This window comes from Pleurodeles waltl, chromosome 2_2 (genome assembly GCF_031143425.1).
Source record: "Pleurodeles waltl isolate 20211129_DDA chromosome 2_2, aPleWal1.hap1.20221129, whole genome shotgun sequence".
Lineage (NCBI taxonomy): Eukaryota > Metazoa > Chordata > Amphibia > Caudata > Salamandridae > Pleurodeles > Pleurodeles waltl.
In genome coordinates, this window is record NC_090439.1 from 1134193526 (window position 1) to 1134211712 (window position 18187).

Consider the following 18187-nt stretch of genomic DNA (forward strand, 5'->3'; position numbering starts at 1 on the left):
ATCCCACGGCGTGCTGGAGGATGCAAAGTTGTTTCCACTCAGAAAGACCGCAAACAAGCCTTGCTAGATGCAAAGGTCACGGTTGAAGAAAATGGGTGCTGCCCGGGCCCAGGAAGGACCAGGAGGTCGCTCCTTGGAGGAGGAGATAGAGGGGGCGCTCAGCAACACAGAGAGCCCATGCACAAGCAGGCAGCACTTGCAGAATCACTTGAACACGGGTTCAAGAAAACTGAGCACCGCGGTCATCTCAACACTACAAAGGAGGGTCCCACAAAGCCGGTGGTCAACTCAGCGAGTTGAGCAATGCAGGACGGAGTGCTGGGGACCTGGGCTGTGCTGTGCACGAAGAATTCCATGCAAAAGTGCACAGAAGCCCTAGCAGCTGTAGTTCACGCAGTACACAGGATTACTGTCTGGCGTGGGGAGGCAAGGACTTACTTGAATGCAGAGGTGTGAGGGCACAGTGGAGGTCTCTAAGTGGCCAGCAGGAGACGTCAGAGACCCCTCCTGATAGGTGCTTACCTGGTTAGGTGGCCAGTCTTCTTCTGAGAGCTATTTAGGGTCTCTCCTGTGGGTTTCTCTTCAGATAACGAATGCAAGAGCTCACCAGAGTTCCTCTGCATCTCTCTCTTTGACTTCTGCCAAGGATCGACCGCTGACTGCTCCAGGACGCCTGCAAAACCGCAACAAAGTAGGAAGACGACTACCAGCAACATTGTAGCACCTAATCCTGTCGGCTTTCTTGATTGTTTCCTGGTGGTGCATGCTCTGAGGACTGTCTGCCTTCACCCTGCACTGGAAGCCAAGAAGAAATCTCCAGTGGGTTGTCGGAATCTTTCCCCTGCTAACGCAGGCACCATACTTCTGCATCACCGGTCCTCTGGGTCCCCTCTCATCTTGACGAGCGTGGTCCCTGTAACACAGGACCTGGATCCAAGTGACCCCGACCGTCCAGTGGTCCTTCTGTCCAAATTTGGTGGCGGTAAGTCCTTGCCTCCCTACGCCAGACAGTAATCCTGTGTACTGCGTGAACTGCAGCTGCTAGGGCTTCTGTGCACTTTTGCAAGGAATCCTTCATGCACAGCATAGCCCAGGTCCCCAGCACTCCGTCCTGCATTGCTCAACTCACTGAGTTGACCACCAGCTTCGTGGGACCCTCCTTTGTAGTGTTGAGATGACTGCTGTGCTCAGATTGCTTGAACGCTTGTTCAAGTGCTTCTGCAGGTGCTGCCTGCTTCTGCGTGGGCTCTCCGTGCTGCTGAGCACCCCCTCTGTCTCCTCCTCCAAGGGGCGACCTCCTGGTCCTTCCTGGGCCCGGGCAGCACCTATTTTCTTTAACTGTGACCTTTGCAGCTAGCAAGGCTTGTTTGCGGACTTTCTGCGTGGAAACAACTCTGCATCCTCCAGCTCGCCGTGGGACATCTTCTGTGCAAAGGAGAAGTTCCTGGCGTCTTCTGTTGTTGCAGAATCTTCAGCTTCTTCCACCCGGAGGCAGCCATTTTGCACCTTCATCCAGGGTTTAGTGGGCTCCTGCCCGCCTTGGACACTTTCGTGACCCTTGGACTTGGTCCCCTTCCTTTACAGGTCTTCAGGTCCAGGAATCCGTCTTCAGTGCTTTACTGTCAACACCAGGGCAGTGCGCGCTCTATTGGCGACTAGAATGCAAAAACCCAGCACTCTCAAAACAACGTAATTTATGCATTGTGCTGATATGTTGTTGTTTAACCTTTTGCATTGCAGAGTTCATCCTGAAGACTTACTTTTAATGTGCTTACAAGTGCTGTTCATTTGCAATGTATTGCTGCAGGCTTTCAGAGTGTGTTAGGGTGTGGTCCCTTTCCAGGGCCTTCTAGAGACTTTCCCTGCAACATGCCTGGGTGTGGTTGTGGGCTGGGCCAAGACTCTATAAAAAGGAGCCAGCCCAGCTCCAAGTTCTCACTATTCAGAGGTCCCGGTGCAGAGCAGCATCTACTTCCTGAGCTTCTGTCCCGGTGGCCTATTTGATCTTCCAGACATCTGACTTTCATTCTTCATTTGGAGATCCTTGTTCTGGGTGGTAAGACGGTGGTTGGGCTGGCCTCCCGATGCCGTTATCGAGAACTCTCATGTCCTTGGGCCTAATCCTTTTATGATTTGACAGAGTACTTTGCGCGTGTGAAATATACGCTTGAGTGTTTGTGACATTTGCAGGGTGACTTGCGAATCGGCAAGACGCGCGATTCGTTTCATGATAATTTAATCTTGTTATTCATTGCGCGCTACCATTTCTTGACATTTACATGGTGGCTTAAAAATCGGCAAGACGCGCAATTCGTTTTATGGTGTTTTAACTTTGTTGTTCATTGCCCGCTACCATTTCTTGACATTTACATGGTGGCTTAAAAATCGGCAAGACGCGCAATTCGTTTTATGGTGTTTTAACTTTGTTGTTCATTGCCCGCTACCATTTCTTGACATTGACATGGTGGCTTAAGAATCGGCAAAGACGTGCGATTCGTTTCATTGTACTTTGATCTTGTTATTCATTGTGAGCTGTTATTTCTTGGCATTTACATTGTGGTTTACGAATCGGCAAGACGCGCAATTCGTTTAATGATGATTTGACTTTGATATTCATTGCGTACTAACATTTCTTGGCTTTTTACATGGTGACACTCGAATCGGCAAGACGCACGATTCTCTCCTCGAGTTTAATTCATGTTGTTTATTGTATGCCACTATTTTAAGATATTTATCATGTAATATTCGAGTTAACAAGTTATGTGATTTGTTTTTCCTGAATCCATATTGTGTTATTCATGGTGCACAATCCTTTTATGGTGTTTACTACATATATATATATATAAATCTACAATATGCGCAATTTGTGTTGAAACATTTTAAGAGTACACAGAAGATCAGAGTGTCTAGATGCAATATTGTTTGGTCCTAGTATGCATTCTCAAAAAAGGATTTATATGACTGGTTTAAAATTTAGTCAGAACGTTTTTCTGATTCTCATGTAAAGGAAAGTACTTGAATAAGAAAGTTTTCATTTAATCCACCTTGATTCCCTTACAGGTATCCGGCCATCTTGAAACTTAGTCATTTTAAACTTAATTCTTAGATTGTTCTTGTTTTCAGAATGATTATGCTTAGAATCATAGTCTAGTATTGATTTCAGGAGATTATGGGGGTCATTACGACCTTGGCCAAGATCTGACCGCCGTGCGGCCGCATTCCATTTGGAGTTGCACCCATCGCGCTTTTCACTGTCTGCACAGCAGACAGTGAAAAGCCGCATGGGGCCTTCTCAGGGGCCCCTGCACTGCCCATGCCAGCGGCATGGGCAGTGCAGGGGCCCCCAGGGGACCCAAGACTCCCCATACCGCCAGCCTTTTCCTGGCGGTTCAGACCGCCAGAAAAAGGCTGGCAGTCGGGGACTCGTAATCCCCTGGGCAGCGCTGCCCTGGCGCATTACATCCGCCGGGCCATTGTGGCGGTAAACCGCCGGCCCCGGCGGTGCGACCACGGCGCTACCGCCGCGGTCAAAATACGCCAGGAGGCACCGCCAGCCTGTTGGCAGTGCTCCCGTCATTTTGGCCCTGCGGTTATAATACCGCCAGGGTCATAATGACCACCATAATGTTCATATTGTGTGTTCTAACCTTTTTCTTACTACAGGTCTCCTTCCCAGCTGTTTCCCTTCCTAATCCCCTCTTCCCCTCTTGAACTCTCTTAGCCTCTGTGATTTATCTATCAGAGTCTTGGAGCTGTTCAGTGGTGGACGTGTTGGGAACATGCGCAGACCCCGAGGATCTGGTGACACTGACTGCTTTGCAGTCAGTTGTTGTCTTTGCAGAGTACCCTATAACGATTTTAGTGTCTTTCTGGAGAAGTAGGATATCTTTACTCCTACTTTTCAGGGTCTTGGGGTGGGGTATTGTAGGAGGCTGGCCTGGCTTATAGTGGGTACCTTGTGGTACTTACACCCTGTGCAAGGTCCAGTTATCCCTTATTAGTAGAATAGAGGTGTTTCTAGCAGCTGAGGCTGACAGAGGGTAGCTATGGCAAAGCAGCTTAGGCTGAACTAGGAGACATGCAAAGCTCCTACTATACCACTTATATCGTATAGCACAATATCATAAGAAAACACAATACTCAGAGTTACTAAAAATAAAGGTACTTTATTTTTATGACAATATGCCAAAAGTATCTCAGTGAGTACCCTCAGTTAGAAGGTAAGTAATATACACAAGTTATATGTACACAAACCCAAAACAGGTAAGTAATAGTAAGAAAAGTAATGCAAACGGTGTAGAATTACAATAGGATGCAATAGGTGAACATAGGTCTTGGGGCAACACAAACCATATACTCCAAAAGTGGCATGCGAATCACAAATGGACCCCAGACCTATGGGAGCTTGTAGAGGGTCGCTGGGACTGTAAGAAAACAGTCAGGGTGTCCAAGATACCCCACCCCAAGACCCTGAAAAGTAGGAGTAAAGTACCCCTACTACCCCAATAGGACAAAATAGTCGTGATAGGAGGATTCTGCAAGAACCACAAACAACAGCAAAGCACTGAAGACGGATTCCTGGACCTGAGGACCTGCAAGGCAAGGGGACCAAGTCCAAGAGTCGCGATAGTGTCCAGGGGGGGCAGGAGCCCAGGAAACCCCGGATGAAGGTGCAAGAAGGCTGCCTCTGGGTGGAAGAAGCCAAGGATTCTGCAACAAGAAGAGAGTTAGGAACTTCTCCTTTGAATGGAAGATGTCCCACGGCATGCTGGAGGTTGCAGAAGTGTTTCCACGCAGAAATACTGCAAACAAGCCTTGCTAGCTGCAAGGATCGCGGTAGAGGTTTTTGGGGGCTGCTGGGGACCAGGAAGGACTAGGATGTCGCCCCTTAGAGGAGGAGACAGAGGGGGCGCTCAGCAACTAAGAGAGCCCCCACAGAAGCAGGCAGTACCCGCAGAAGTACCGGAGCAGGCACTTAGAAGATTTGACCAAGCAGAGTCACAAAGGAGGGTCCCACGATGTTGGAGTCCAACTCAGAGGGTTGAGCACTGCAGGACAGTGTGCTGGGGACCAAGGCTAGGCTGTGCACAAAGGAATCCTTGGAGAAGTGCACAGAAGCCGGAGCAGCTGCAAATCACGCACTACACAGGTTTGCAGTCTAGTGTGGGGAGGTGTAGGATGCTGGCCTGGCTTGTAGTGGGTACCAGAGGTACTTACACCTTGTGCCAGGTCCAGTTATCCCTTATTAGTGTAGAAGAGGTGTTTCTAGCAGCTTAGGCTGATAGAAGGTAGCTATGGCAAAGCAGCTTAGGCTGAACTAGGAGACATGTAAAGCTTCTACTATACCACTGGTGTCATATGCACAATATCATAAGAAAACACAATACACAGAAGTACTAAAAATAAAGGTACTTTATTTTTATGACAATATGCCAAAAGTATCTCAGTGAGTACCCTCAGTATGAGGATAAGTTATATACACAAGATATATGTACACAAACCAAACTTATGCAGCTAATAGCAAGAAAAGTAATGCAAGCAGTGTAAAATTACAGTAGATTGCAATAGGAGCACATAGGTATAGGGGCAACACAAACCATATACTCCAAAAGTGGAATGCGAACCACGAATGGACCCCAAACCTATGTAAGCTTGTAGAGGGTCGCTGGGACTGTAAGAAAACAGTGAGGGTTAGAAAAATAGCCTACCCCAAGACCCTGAAAAGTAGGTGTAAATTGCACCTACTACCCCCAGAGAGCACAGAAGTCGTGATAGGGGGATTCTGCAGGAAGAACAAACACTAGCAATGCAACAACAGTGGATTTCCGGACCTGAGTACCTGTAAGACAAGCGGACCAAGTCCAATAGTCGCAACAGTGTCGATAGTGGGCAGGAGCCCAGGAAATGCCAGCTGAGGGTGCAAGGATCTGCCACCTGTTGGAAGAAGCTTGGAGATCTGCAAGAAAGAAGAGGACAAGGAACTTCTCCTTTGGAGGATGGATATCCCACATCGCGATGAAACTTGCAGAGGTGTTCCGACGCAGAAAGACCGCAAACAAGCCTTGCTAGCTGTAAGGGTCGCGGTTGAGGTTTTTGGGTGCTGCTGTGGCCCAGGAGGGACCAGGATGTCGCCACTTGGAGGAGGAGAGAGAGGGGGCGCCCAGCAACTCAGGGAGCCCTCACAAAAGCAGGCAGCACAGGCACTTGGAAGAAAAGTGAACCGGAGTCCACCCGAAGTCACAAAAGGGAGTCCCACGACGCCGGAGGACAACTCAGAAGGTTGTGCACTGCAGGAAGGAGTGTCGGGGACCCAGGCTTGGCTGTGCACAAAGGAAACCCTGGAAGAGTGTACAGGAGCCGGAGCAGCTGCAAATCACACGGTACCCAGCAATGCAGTCTAGCATGGGGAGGCAAGGACTTACCTCCACCAAACTTGGACTGAAGAGTCACTGACTGTGGGAGTCACTTGGACAGAGTTGCTGAGTTCCAGGGACCACGATCATCGTGCTGAGAGGGGACCCAGAGGACCAGTGATGCAGTATTTTGGTGCCTGCGGTTGCAGGGGGAAGATTCCGTCGACCCACGGGAGATTTCTTCAGAGCTCCTGGTGCAGAGAGGAAGCAGGCTACCCCAAGAGCATGCACCACCTGGAAACAGTTGAGAAAGCCAGCAGGATGAAGCGATACAAGGTTGCTAGTAGTCGTCTTGCTACTTTGTTGCGGTTTTGCAGGCGTCCTGAGCAGTCAGCGGTCGATCCTTTGGCAGAAGGTGAAGAGGGAGATGCGGGGGAACTCTGGTGAGCTCTTGCATTCGTTATCTGGTGAGATCCCCAAAGCAGAGACCCTAAATAGCCAGAAAAGGAGGTTTAGCTACCTAGGAAGGAGGATTGGCTACCAAGAGAGGTAAGAGCCTATCAGAAGGAGCCTCTGACGTCACCTGCTGGCACTGGCCACTCAGAGCAGTCCAGTGTCCACAGACACCTCTGTTTCCAAGATGGCAGAGGTCTGGGACACACTGGAGGAGCTCTGTGCACCTCCCCTGGGAGGTGCAGGTCAGGGGAGTGGTCATTCCCCTTTCCTTTGTCCAGTTTTGCACTGGAGCAGGGCTGGGGGATCCCTGAACCGGTGTAGACTGGCTTATGCAGAGATGGGCACCATCTGTGCCCATTAAAGCATTTCCAGAGGTTGGGGAGGCTACTCCTCCCCAGCCCTTCACACCTATTTCCAAAGGGAGAGGGTGTAACACCCTCTCTCAGAGGAACTCCCTTGTTCTGCCGTCCTGGGCCTGGGCTGCCCAGACCCCGGGGGCAGAATCCTGTCTGAGGGGTTGGTAGCAGCAGCAGCTGCAGTGGAAACCCCGGAAAGGCAGTTTGGCAGTACCCAGGTTCTGTGCTAGAGACCCTGGGGATCATGGAATTGTTTCCCCAATACCAGAATTGTATTGGGGTGACAATTCCATGATCTTAGACATGTTACATGGCCATGTTCGGAATTACCATTGTGACGTTATACATAGGTAGTGACCTATGTATAGTGCACGCGTGTAATGGTGTCCCCGCACTCACAAGGTCTGGGGATATTGCCCTGAACGATGTGGGGGCACCTTGGCTAGTGCCAGGGTGCCCACACACTAAGTAACTTGGCACCCAACCTTCACCAAGTGAGGGTTAGACATATAGGTGACTTATAAGTTACTTATGTGCAGTGAAAAATGGCTGTGAAATAACGTGGGCCCCCAACCTTCACCAAATGAGCGTTAGACATATAGGTGACTTATAAGTTACTTATGTGCAGTGAAAAATGGCTGTGAAATAACGTGGACGTTATTTCACTCAGGCTGCAGTGGCAGGCCTGTGTAAGAATTGCCTGAGCTCCCTATGGGTGGCAAAAGAAATGCTGCAGCCCATAGGGATCTCCTGGAACCCCAATACCCTGGGTACCTAAGTACCATATACAAGGGAATTATATGGGTGTAACAGTGTGCCAATGAGAATTGGTCAATTTAGTCACTAGCCTGCAGTGACAAATTTAGAAAGCAGAGAGAGAATAAACACTGAGGTTGTGGTTAGCAGAGCCTCAGTGATACAGTTAGGCACCACACAGGGAACACAGGGCACATACTATGATCACTGGGGTCCTGCCTAGCAGGATCCCAGTGACACAAGGGCTAAAAGAAACATACATACAGTGACAATGGGGTTAACATGCCAGGCAAGATGGTACTTTCCTACAGGTATCTTGGACACCCTTAGTGTTTTCTTACACTCCCAGCAACCCTCTACAAACTATACTAGGCCTGGGATCCCTAAGTGGTTCGCATTCCACTTTCTTAGAATATGGTTTGTGTTGCCCCTAGGCCTATTGCATCCTATTGTATTCTACAGTGCTTGCACTACTTTTCTAACTGTTTACTTACCTGATTTTGGTTTGTGTGTATATTTTGTGTATTTTACTTACCTCCTAAGGGAGTATATCCTCTGAGATATTTTTGGCACATTGTCACTAAAATAAAGTACCTTTACTTTTAGTAACTCTGAGTATTGTGGTTCTTATGATATAGTGCTATATGATATAAGTGGTATAGTAGGAGCTTTGCATGTCTCTTAGTTCAGCCTAAGCTGCTCTTCTATAGCTACCTCTATCAGCCTAAGCTGCTAGAACACTACTAATCTACTAATAAGGGATAACTGGACCTGGCACAAGGTGTGCGTACCATCAGGTACCCACTATAAGCCAGGCCAGCCTCCTGCAGTTTCTTCGGTAAGAAGGTGAAGTAAAGGATGCAGAGGATTCCTGCTGGTGTCTTGCAATCTGAATTTGAGGCACCACAGAGGAGAGAGACCCCAAATAGGCCCGAAAGGAGGATTGGTCAGCTAGCACGTAAGCACCTATCAGGGGAGGTCTCTGACATCACCAGCTGGCACTGCCCACTCAGTTTCTCCCAGAGTTCCCAGCCAACTTGAATTCCAAAATTGCAAAACCCAGGGATCCTCTGGAGAAGCTCTGCGCACCACCACCGGGATGGTGATGGACAGAAGAGTGGTCACTCCCCTTGCCTTTGTCCAGCTTCGTGCCAGAGCAGGGACTTGGGGTCCCTGAACCGGTGTAGACTGGAATATGCAAGGAGGGCACCACCTGTGCCCCTCAAAGCAATTCCAGAGGCTCTGGGAAGCTACTCCTCCCAAGCCTGTGACAGCTATTTCCAAAGGGAGAGGGTGTAACACCGATCTCCCAAAGGAAATCCTTTGTTCTGCCCTCCTGGGCTTGAGCTGCCCAAGCAACAGGAGGGCAGAAACCTGTCTGAGAGGTGGCAGCAGCTGGGGCTGCCTGGAAAACCTCAGAAGGCTGGAATGCAGTACTGGAGGTCCTCTAAGGAGCACCCAGAGTGCATGGAATCATGCAACCAATGGTTGCTAAAGCATTGGGGTATGATTCCAACATGTTTGATACCAAACATGCCTATGTCCGGAGTTACCATTATGTAGTTGGACATAGGTAGTGACCTATGTCCAGTACACACGTAAAATTGCATCCCCGCACTCACGAAGTCTGGGAAAATGGTCCTGGAGGTCGTGGGGGCACCTCTGTTAGTGCGGGGGTGCCCTCACACACAGGTACTCTGCACCCAGCCTCCAGTGCTGGAAGGCCTGTAGTAAGGGTGATTTATAAGTGACCTAGTGCAGTGTAAATGGCAGTGAAAGGGTGAATGCACCTTTTCACACAAGCTGCAATGGCAGCCCTGTAGAAGGCTTTTCATGGGTCCCTATGGGTGGCAAAAGAAATGCTGCAGCCCATAGGGATCCCCTGGAACCCCAATGCCCTGGTTACCTAGGTACCATACACTAGGGACTTATAAGGGGGCGCCAGCATGCCAATTATGAGCGGAATACTGTGTTGACAGTATCCAAAAACTAGATTTGGAGGGAGAGAGGATAACTACTGGGGTCCTGGTTAGAAGGATCCCAGTTGACACAGTCAAACACATTGACAAACAGGCCAAAAGTGGCTGTAACCAAGCTAGAAAGAGTCTACGTTCCTACACAACCCCCCACCCTAAACGAAGGGCAATAAGACTAACCTTGGCCAGTTGAGACTTCATTGTCTTAGTGGTGGTAAGTGGAGATTAGCTCTGAACTAGAGTGGTTACTCCCTTTATCATCCACTATATGGTCCCTTCCCTGTGGGGAGGTGAACCACCCTGTTTGGAGATTTTTAGCTGGAAAACAGAGCAAGTGTGAACTCTTTTAAGGTTACGAAAAGGTTTTAAAGTGGGGCAGGATGAATGTCTCTGGGACCCTATGTTAGGACAGGGATGCTGTCCTAAAGATTGCAGTGCCAGATAGGGGTGCTGTCTTAGCAAGGCTAGAGCCGGGCAAAATGCTTTTCACCATGGCTCTAAGAGTGGACAGAGTTGCTGTCCCTCTTGGGGTAGAGCAGGACAGGGTTGCTGTCCTAAAGACTCCACATAAGGACAGGATTGCGTTCCCATATTCTTAGAGGTAGTGCACGGGTGCTGCACAAAAGTTTCTATGGGTGGGCTGGAGGGTTGCTCCATATTTACTAAGGCAGGGCAGGGATACATTTCTTTGTTTACTTTCCCACAGAGAGGTACTTTTACCTCTGGGAGTCCAGCTGTGGTAGCTGTTGGCTCCTTTGATACAGGTTCCACCCTAGGAGGGGTGTCTCCCACCACAGGAATTATATCCTTTGTGGTAGGATGGGTAGGGGACAGTTTGATACCCCTTTTACCTGTGGTGAGAGGAGAATCCTGAGGCTTCAGGGCTCCTTCTCTTCGTTCCCAGAATGGATGCATGGGTCATAAACTCTACTTCAGCCCAACCTGGGGCCTCTAGGTCATTTCCTAAGGGACAGTCTACAGGTAAGCTAGATGACACCACCACCTGCTTAGGGCCAATAACTCTATCACAACTAAGTTGCACTACAGCTAAGGGGAGAGACTGAGTGGAGTTATTGACATCAGTAACTTGGTACTTCTGTCCAAGGAGGTATTGTGCAGGTGACACCAAGTTTTCAGTCACTGAAGTGATGCTGGCACATGTGTCCCTGTAGGCCTGAGCCTCAACACCATTTATTTCAATTGACTGCTTGTACGTATCCATGTTAAAGGGACAATCAGCCAAGGTGGCAAGGCCAATGCCACCAGGTCAGACAGAAACTGTCTCAGGGGTTTCTACGCCTACCCCAGTTTCTATGATGGACCCAAAAGTGAACCCAACCACAACTATGCTTTGAATATTGCCAGTAGTCCCACCACTATTGCTGCTACTACTAGGGGCATTAGAAGTGGAAGTGGATGTAGTAATGGTGGTAGGCTCAGTGGCTTTACCTGGACAGGACTTGTCCCCTGGCCCATGGCCTTTACCTCTGCACACATAGCACCAAGGCTTTTTAGTGTGTGCAGAAGAGGAGGAGAAAGAAGAGGTTTTATCCCCACCCCCAGAGAAGTGCTGTGGGCCTGAAGAGGAGTGTTTGCTTTTATGTTTGTCCCTACCATTGTCCTGAGACTTTTCACCTTCTTTTGTCTTGTCCTTGTCACCCCCTGTATGAGCTTTTCTGCTTACTCTTGTTCTGACCCATTTGTCTGCCTTCTTTCCCAATTCTTGGGGAGAGGTCAGATCTGAGTCTACCAAGTATTGGTGTAAGAAATCAGACACACAGTTATTAAAAAAATATGCTCTCTCGGAATTAGATTATATAAGCCCTCATAGTCAGACACTTTGCTGCCATGTCACCAACCTCCCAGAGCCTTTACAGAACAGTTCACAAATTCTATCCCATCTTGTGAGGACTCTTTTCTGGTTTCTCTGAACTCAATCCTGTATTGTTCAGTGGTTAAGACAAATCCATCCAAAAGTGCAGTTTTAAGAATACCATAGCTGTCTGAAGCTTCTTCTCTGACAGTGAGAAGTCTATCCCTCCCCTTGTCAGAAAAGGACAACCACAGAATAGCAGCCCACTGCCCTTGAGGGACCCTATGAACTTTGCAGGCCCTCTCAAGTGCAGCAAACCACTTGTAGATATCATCCCCCACCTTGCATGGGGGAACAATTTTATGCAGGTTTCTAGAATCAATGGTGTCTTCTCTGACCACATAAGTCCTGAAAATGCTGCTGCTGCCACCATGGGGAACTATCCCCAACCCCTACCATTCCCTTTCTGCAGCCAAGGCCTTTCTATCTAGGACTGGCTGTTGCTGCTGCAGCCTCAGCCTGGCCTCCTCCAGTCTCAGTTTCCTGAGCTCCCTATCTATGGAGTCATCACCTGGAGTTGAACCATGGGATCCCTCAGAAACTGAGGGGATTTGGGAATGAGCAGACCCTAACTTTTGAGACCCTAGTGACCTGACCTCTAGGTGTGAGGGCAGCCCTCCCTGGGTGACTACCCCTCCCACTGCCAGCTACACTAGTAGGTCTGCTAGGTGGAAGATCTTTGGAAGAGCCCTCACCTGAATCTGAAGGATGATTCTCTGACTCTAAGGGGTTAGAATCTCCCTCCCCCTCCTCCTCCTGGTTATCAGCATGTTCCCGATCATCCTCAAGGAGAAGGCTCAACAGAAAATTCTTGTTGGGGTTCTTCACTACATCTAGGCTACTTTCTGAGCAAAGCCCCTTAAGTTCTTTGAAGGTCATGCATTCATACGGAGTACCCATCACCTCAGAGCTAGGCTCAGCAGTAGACATGATGTAGCTTTGTGGTAGTGTAGTGTAAGGAAAACCTAACAAACCTACCTTCTAGTCTCTTGGAAAGAAAAGTAAGAGACTAAAACCCTGTAACTAGGTATATGTGTATAGCTGTAGGTATAAAGCATTCTTACCTGTGGAAAGCACCGGTAACAGAGTGATACGGCAATTGCAAGTGCTTATCCCACTGCTGCACCACCAATGTAGGAGGCTGGCCTGGTTTGTAGCGGATACTTAAGGTACTTACACCTTATACCAGCTCCAGTTGTCCCTTATTAGTGAAATGTAGATTGTCTAGAAGCCAGGCTCTCTAGGGGTAGTGTGGATGAGCAGCCAAGGCCTAACTGGGAGACATGCAAAGCTCATGCAATACCACCATAGTCACACAGTACTCAGACACATGAAAGAAAATACTCAGAGTTACAAAAATAAAGGTACTTTATTTTGGTGACACACATGCCAAAAATACCACAGAGACTATACTCCCTTAGGAGGTAAGTAATACACAAATTATATACACCAGTACGCAGAAATGTGCATAAAACAGTTAGAAAACAGTGCAATTAGTGAAAATCACAATAGTTAGAAATGGGCCTAGGGTGAACACAAACCATATACTAAGAAAGTTGAATGCGAAAGTCGGTTTCCCACCTTAGCAAGTGGAAGGATGCCAACAAGCCCTGGCAACTGCAAAACACGCAGTGCACGGGGTACTGTCTTGTATGGGGAGGCAAGCTCTTACCTCCACCAAAGTTGGACAGTTGGATGCCAGGACCATCAGGACCACTTCAGTCCACCACCCGTGATGCTGGATCCACTCACTTCATCAGGAGAGGGGGCCCAAGCCACCGGTCGTCACTTAAGAGGGGCGCCTGCTGAAGCAGGGGTGTGATTCCTTCACTTCAAGGGAGATTCCTTTGTTCTTCTGGTGCAGGCTGAAGACTGGCTGTCCCATTGCTGGCAGGAGCTGAAGATACAATGTTCCAGAAGTCGTCTTTGCTTCATTGTTGCAGTTGTAGAGTTCCTGGAGGGACCAGATGCAGCTTCTTCAGAAAGAAGGTGAAGTAAAGGATACAGAGGATTCCTGCTGGAGTCTTGCAATCCAAATTTGAAGAACCACCGAAGAGAGAGACCCTAAGTAGGCACGGATGGTGCCCTCCTTGCATAAACCAGTCTACACCGGTTCAGGGACCCCAGTCCCTGCTCTGGTGCGAAACTGGACTAAGGAAAGGGGAGTGACCACTCCCCTGTCCATCACCACCCTAGGGGTGGTGCCCAGAGCTCCTCCAGTGTGTCTCATACTTCAGCTATCTTGCTTTGCAAGGTGTGGGGGCACTCTGGAGGGCTCTGAGTGGCCAGTGCCAGCAGGTGATGTCAGGGACCCCTCCTGATAGGTCCTTGCCTGATAAGGTGGCCAATCCCCCTACCTCTGAGGGCTATTTAGGGTCTCTCCTGTGGGTTGCTCTGCAACTACTACTTCATCCTCTGACCTCGGATCAACCGCAGCCTGCTCCAGGAACCGCTGTAACAGTAACAAAGTATCCACAAGGGATACTTTTCTTCTGCAACTTCAGCTCCAGCCAGCCACTCAACAGTTTCCACAATGTGCACGCTCTGAGGACTCCCTGTCTTCACCCTGCACCAGAAGGACCAAATTAATACCCATTGGAGTGACGGAGTCACTCCCCTGCTCACGCAGGCACCTTCTAAGTCGATGGCCGGTTCTCTTGGACTCCTCTCCTGGCGACGAGCGTGCTCCTTGGAACACAGAGGGTGGATCTCATCGACACAGACTGTCCTGAGGTCCTGCTGGCCCAATTTGGAGGAGTTAAGACTTTGTCTTCCCCGAGAACGACAGTACCCCTGTGCACCGCGTCTTCTTCACCTCCTGAGACCTCTGTGCACTATTTGCAAAATTGCTTCATGCACAGCCTGGCCCACGTCCCCAGCACTCCATCTTGCGACGCTCAACTCGCTGAGTTGCCCTCCAGCGGCGTGGGCCCCTCCTTTGCAGTGCTACATCAACCGTGTTTTGCTCCTCTTTTGTCCCCATGTGCTGGGACTCCCATGGGTGCTGCCTGGCGTCCTCCGTGCTCTCTAAAGTGCTGAGAGCCCTCTCTTCCTCCTCCACAGAGTTGAGGCCCCCAGGTCCCTCCTGGGTCTAGCCAGCACGCTTTTGACGCAAAACGCAACTTTGCCAAAACCAAGGCTTGTTGGAGAATTCTAACACGAAATCACATCTGCATCCATTTTCACTTTGTGGTACATCCGTTGCATCATGCAGGAACCCGCTGACATCTACCTTGGGTGCATTTCTGCAGTCTTCGTCCAACCGGGGACTCTTCTGTTGCACCCTCTTCTGGTTTGGCAGGGGCACCTGTCCTTCCTGGAACTTCTTTCGACTTCTGGACTTGGTCCCCTTCTTTTGCAGGTCTTCAGGTCCAGGAATCCAGTAGTTGTTGTTTGCAGACTTGGTTGGTTCTTGCAATAACTCTAATCACGACTTGTAGTGTGTCCTAAGGAAACTTGCAGTACTTTACTCCTGTATTTCTGGGCTGTGGGTGGGGTAATGTACTTACCTTTACTGTATTCTTACTCTCCAAGGGATTTTCTACACACTTAATTTGTCTAGGGAGGGATTTGTGGTTCACATTCCACTTTCTTAGTATATGGTTTGTGTTGCCCCTAGACCTATTTTCTCCCATTGCATTCTATAGCATTTCCTAATGTTTCCATTATCCTATGTCTAATTACTTACCTTATTTTGGTGTCTAGTGTATTCATTGTGTATAATACTTGCCTCCTGAAAAAGTATTGCCTCCAAGATATTTTTGGTACTGTGTCACTCAAATAAACTACTTTTATTTTGGTAACAGTGAATATTGAGCCTAAGCTGCTCTGCTATAGCTACCTCTATCAGCCTAAGCTGCTAGAACACTACTACATTTCACTAATAATGGATAACTGGACCTGGTATAAGGTGTAAGTACCCAAGGTCCCCACTACAAACCAGGCCAGCCTCCTACAGCCGGTGACACCTATTTCTAAAAGGAAAGGGTGTAACACCCCTCTCCCAAAGGAAATCCTTTGTTCTGCCCTCCTGGGCTTGAGTTGCTCAAGCAACAGGAGGGCAGAAACCTGTCTGAGAGGTGGCAGCTGGTGGGGCTGCCTGGAACACCTCAGAACAAATATTGGAAAGCACTGACAATTAGTAGGGAAAGATGAGGACTCTAATTCACTTTCAATGAGACCATAAATCTATAATTGAGGGATTCAATTTAATTGCTCAAGAATTCACTTATTTTTTCATTCCCAACGCGTAAGACATTTTTAATAAATCACTAAAGAAAATTCACATATATAGTGTAAACAGTAAACAGTACAAACAAAGAAATTTAACATAATCACAAAAGACAATAGTTCAACAGTCCTTATGAATTATTGGTCCAACATTCCTCTCCTCCTTTGTTTTCCATACAACCATGCGGTGCCCAATAAAAATGAAGCCGAGAATCTGCATTGAAGAGATGGTTGTAGATTCAGTCCCAATCCTAAAATGTCTTTGTTTATGACCCAATTCAGTGAAAAAAAACCAAGGGACTGTAATCAAGATTCCTTAGATGGTAACCTCTCCATGTGTAACCAGTCGACGCGTTTTGGCCCTTTTCCAAATCTGGGCCTCTTCAGGACTACTGGAGAGAGCCAAACCTAACAAATAAATCCACATTTTACTTAATATACACCTAAACCGAAGTAAAGGCCACCCTTCACCATATAGTGCACAAACAACAAAAATCTAGTAGTGCTATTTAAAAAAAATCTAGTGGTGCTATTTAAAAAAAAGTGACCCTAAAGACCGGGAAAGCTTATATATTTATTCAAAGGGCGGAGATGTCGTGTCCCGTAGCTACCTAAAAAGAGGGAACACTATCTATAGAAAAAGTCTCTATAGCAGAGGTGTCATTATAAATGATTCGCCGTGATGACATAATTTAGCAAAACACCGTGGCTTTATATAATGGCTCATTAACCTTCCTTCGAACTTACTTAAGGGGGGCAGGACAATATCGTACTTCAATAGTTATTTCCCGACGGTCCGATGCTCAGTCTCATCGTGTTGCTGAATGAACTGCAAAACGCGGAAGTTTAATGATTATACTACTTCCCCGTCGGCCATCTTTATCAATAGTGCAGTCTACCCGATGGTATTGCATGAGCTATGCATGTCTCCTAGATAGGCCGTGGCTGCTCATCCACACTACCCCTAGAGAGCCTGGCTTCTGGACACCGACTACATTTCACTAACAAGGGATAACTGGACCTAGTATAAGGTGTAAGTACAATAGGTGCCCACTACAAACCAGGCCAGTCTCCTACAATATGTGGTTAGGAAAATGCATAGGGGCCAAGGGGATTGTGATTAACGCTCAGTGTCATGGAAAAAAAGGGCCCAGGTTCGGAGACAGACTTCCATTCTCTCCTGTCGGCTATATATGAGTCATTCATAGGAGGCCTTTTGATACATTGCAGTAAGCCATTCATCGTGGGAGGGGGGCATGGTCGAGTGCCTGTGTCGGAGGTTGCACATTTTGGCTGTGGCTAGCGCTGAGTGCAATAAATGAGTTTACAGACGAGAGAAGTCTTGAACCTCACCTGTGTCATGTAGGGTGATCAGAGGACGGGATTGATATGGTTTCTCGTATTGTGTTCACAACTGCGTCCCAATAGGGTTGGATGGATGGGCAATCACATAGACTGTAGAGCAGGTCACAATGTGGGGGAGTACAGTGCCAGCAGTTCGCATGAGGCAGAAGTACCATCGCTCTGAGTTTCTTGGGCGTCCAGTACCATTCATGTAGGGTTTTAGAAAGGCAAAATTTAATCCAAGCCTCTCGTGCACCTCGGTCATTGTGCCTCTAGTATGTCAGCCAAATCCTCCATTTCATATTCCAGCTGTAGCCTCATCTACCATCTTGCATGAAGGGTTTTCAAGAGGGGCAGGGAGAATAAATGAAGATTCATCAGGTTGTAGATGCCCGACATAACTCCCTGGAAGGTACTCCAGGACTTAAGGTAGGAAAGCACAGGAGAAGGCTGACGAGTCCACAGTCGAGCACCCATGCAACGGTTAATGCAATGCTGGAGCTGTAGATACCACCACGATTGTTGTCTTGGGAGGCCAAGCTCGTCCTGGAGGGCTACAAAGGACTTAAGACTCCTGTTATCCAAAAGCTGGCCAATATGTAAAATGCCCACCGATCGCCAACCTTCTCAGTCAACTGCCTCACCCCGATTAGAAAACTGGCATTACCCCAGATTGGTGCGTGATCATGGATACGAGGGTCCACCCAAAAGAGACCGTGGGCACGGCACCAATATTCCAACATGGCTTGTATCACCGGGTTGGCAAGGCGGATCATGGTGTCCCCGGCATCGTTAAGAAGATTGAGTCCTTGGGACTCCTTAACATCGTGCGTTCGGTCAACC

At 48.4% G+C, this 18187-nt stretch overlaps 1 protein-coding gene across 1 annotated transcript in view; it reads right to left on the reverse strand.

Annotated features, from left to right (window-relative positions):
- Positions 1 to 12700, reverse strand: part of LOC138278695 (mucin-2-like) — a 165967-nt gene extending 153267 nt beyond the window's left edge. Inside the window, exons 1-2 of the mRNA XM_069219273.1 lie at positions 12466 to 12700; positions 12167 to 12311 (exon numbers count right to left, since the gene is read on the reverse strand). Of these exons, the coding sequence (XP_069075374.1) occupies positions 12167 to 12311; positions 12466 to 12700 (380 nt within the window). The remainder of the gene's footprint in view (positions 1 to 12166; positions 12312 to 12465) is intronic.
- Positions 12701 to 18187: the final 5487 nt, after the last annotated feature.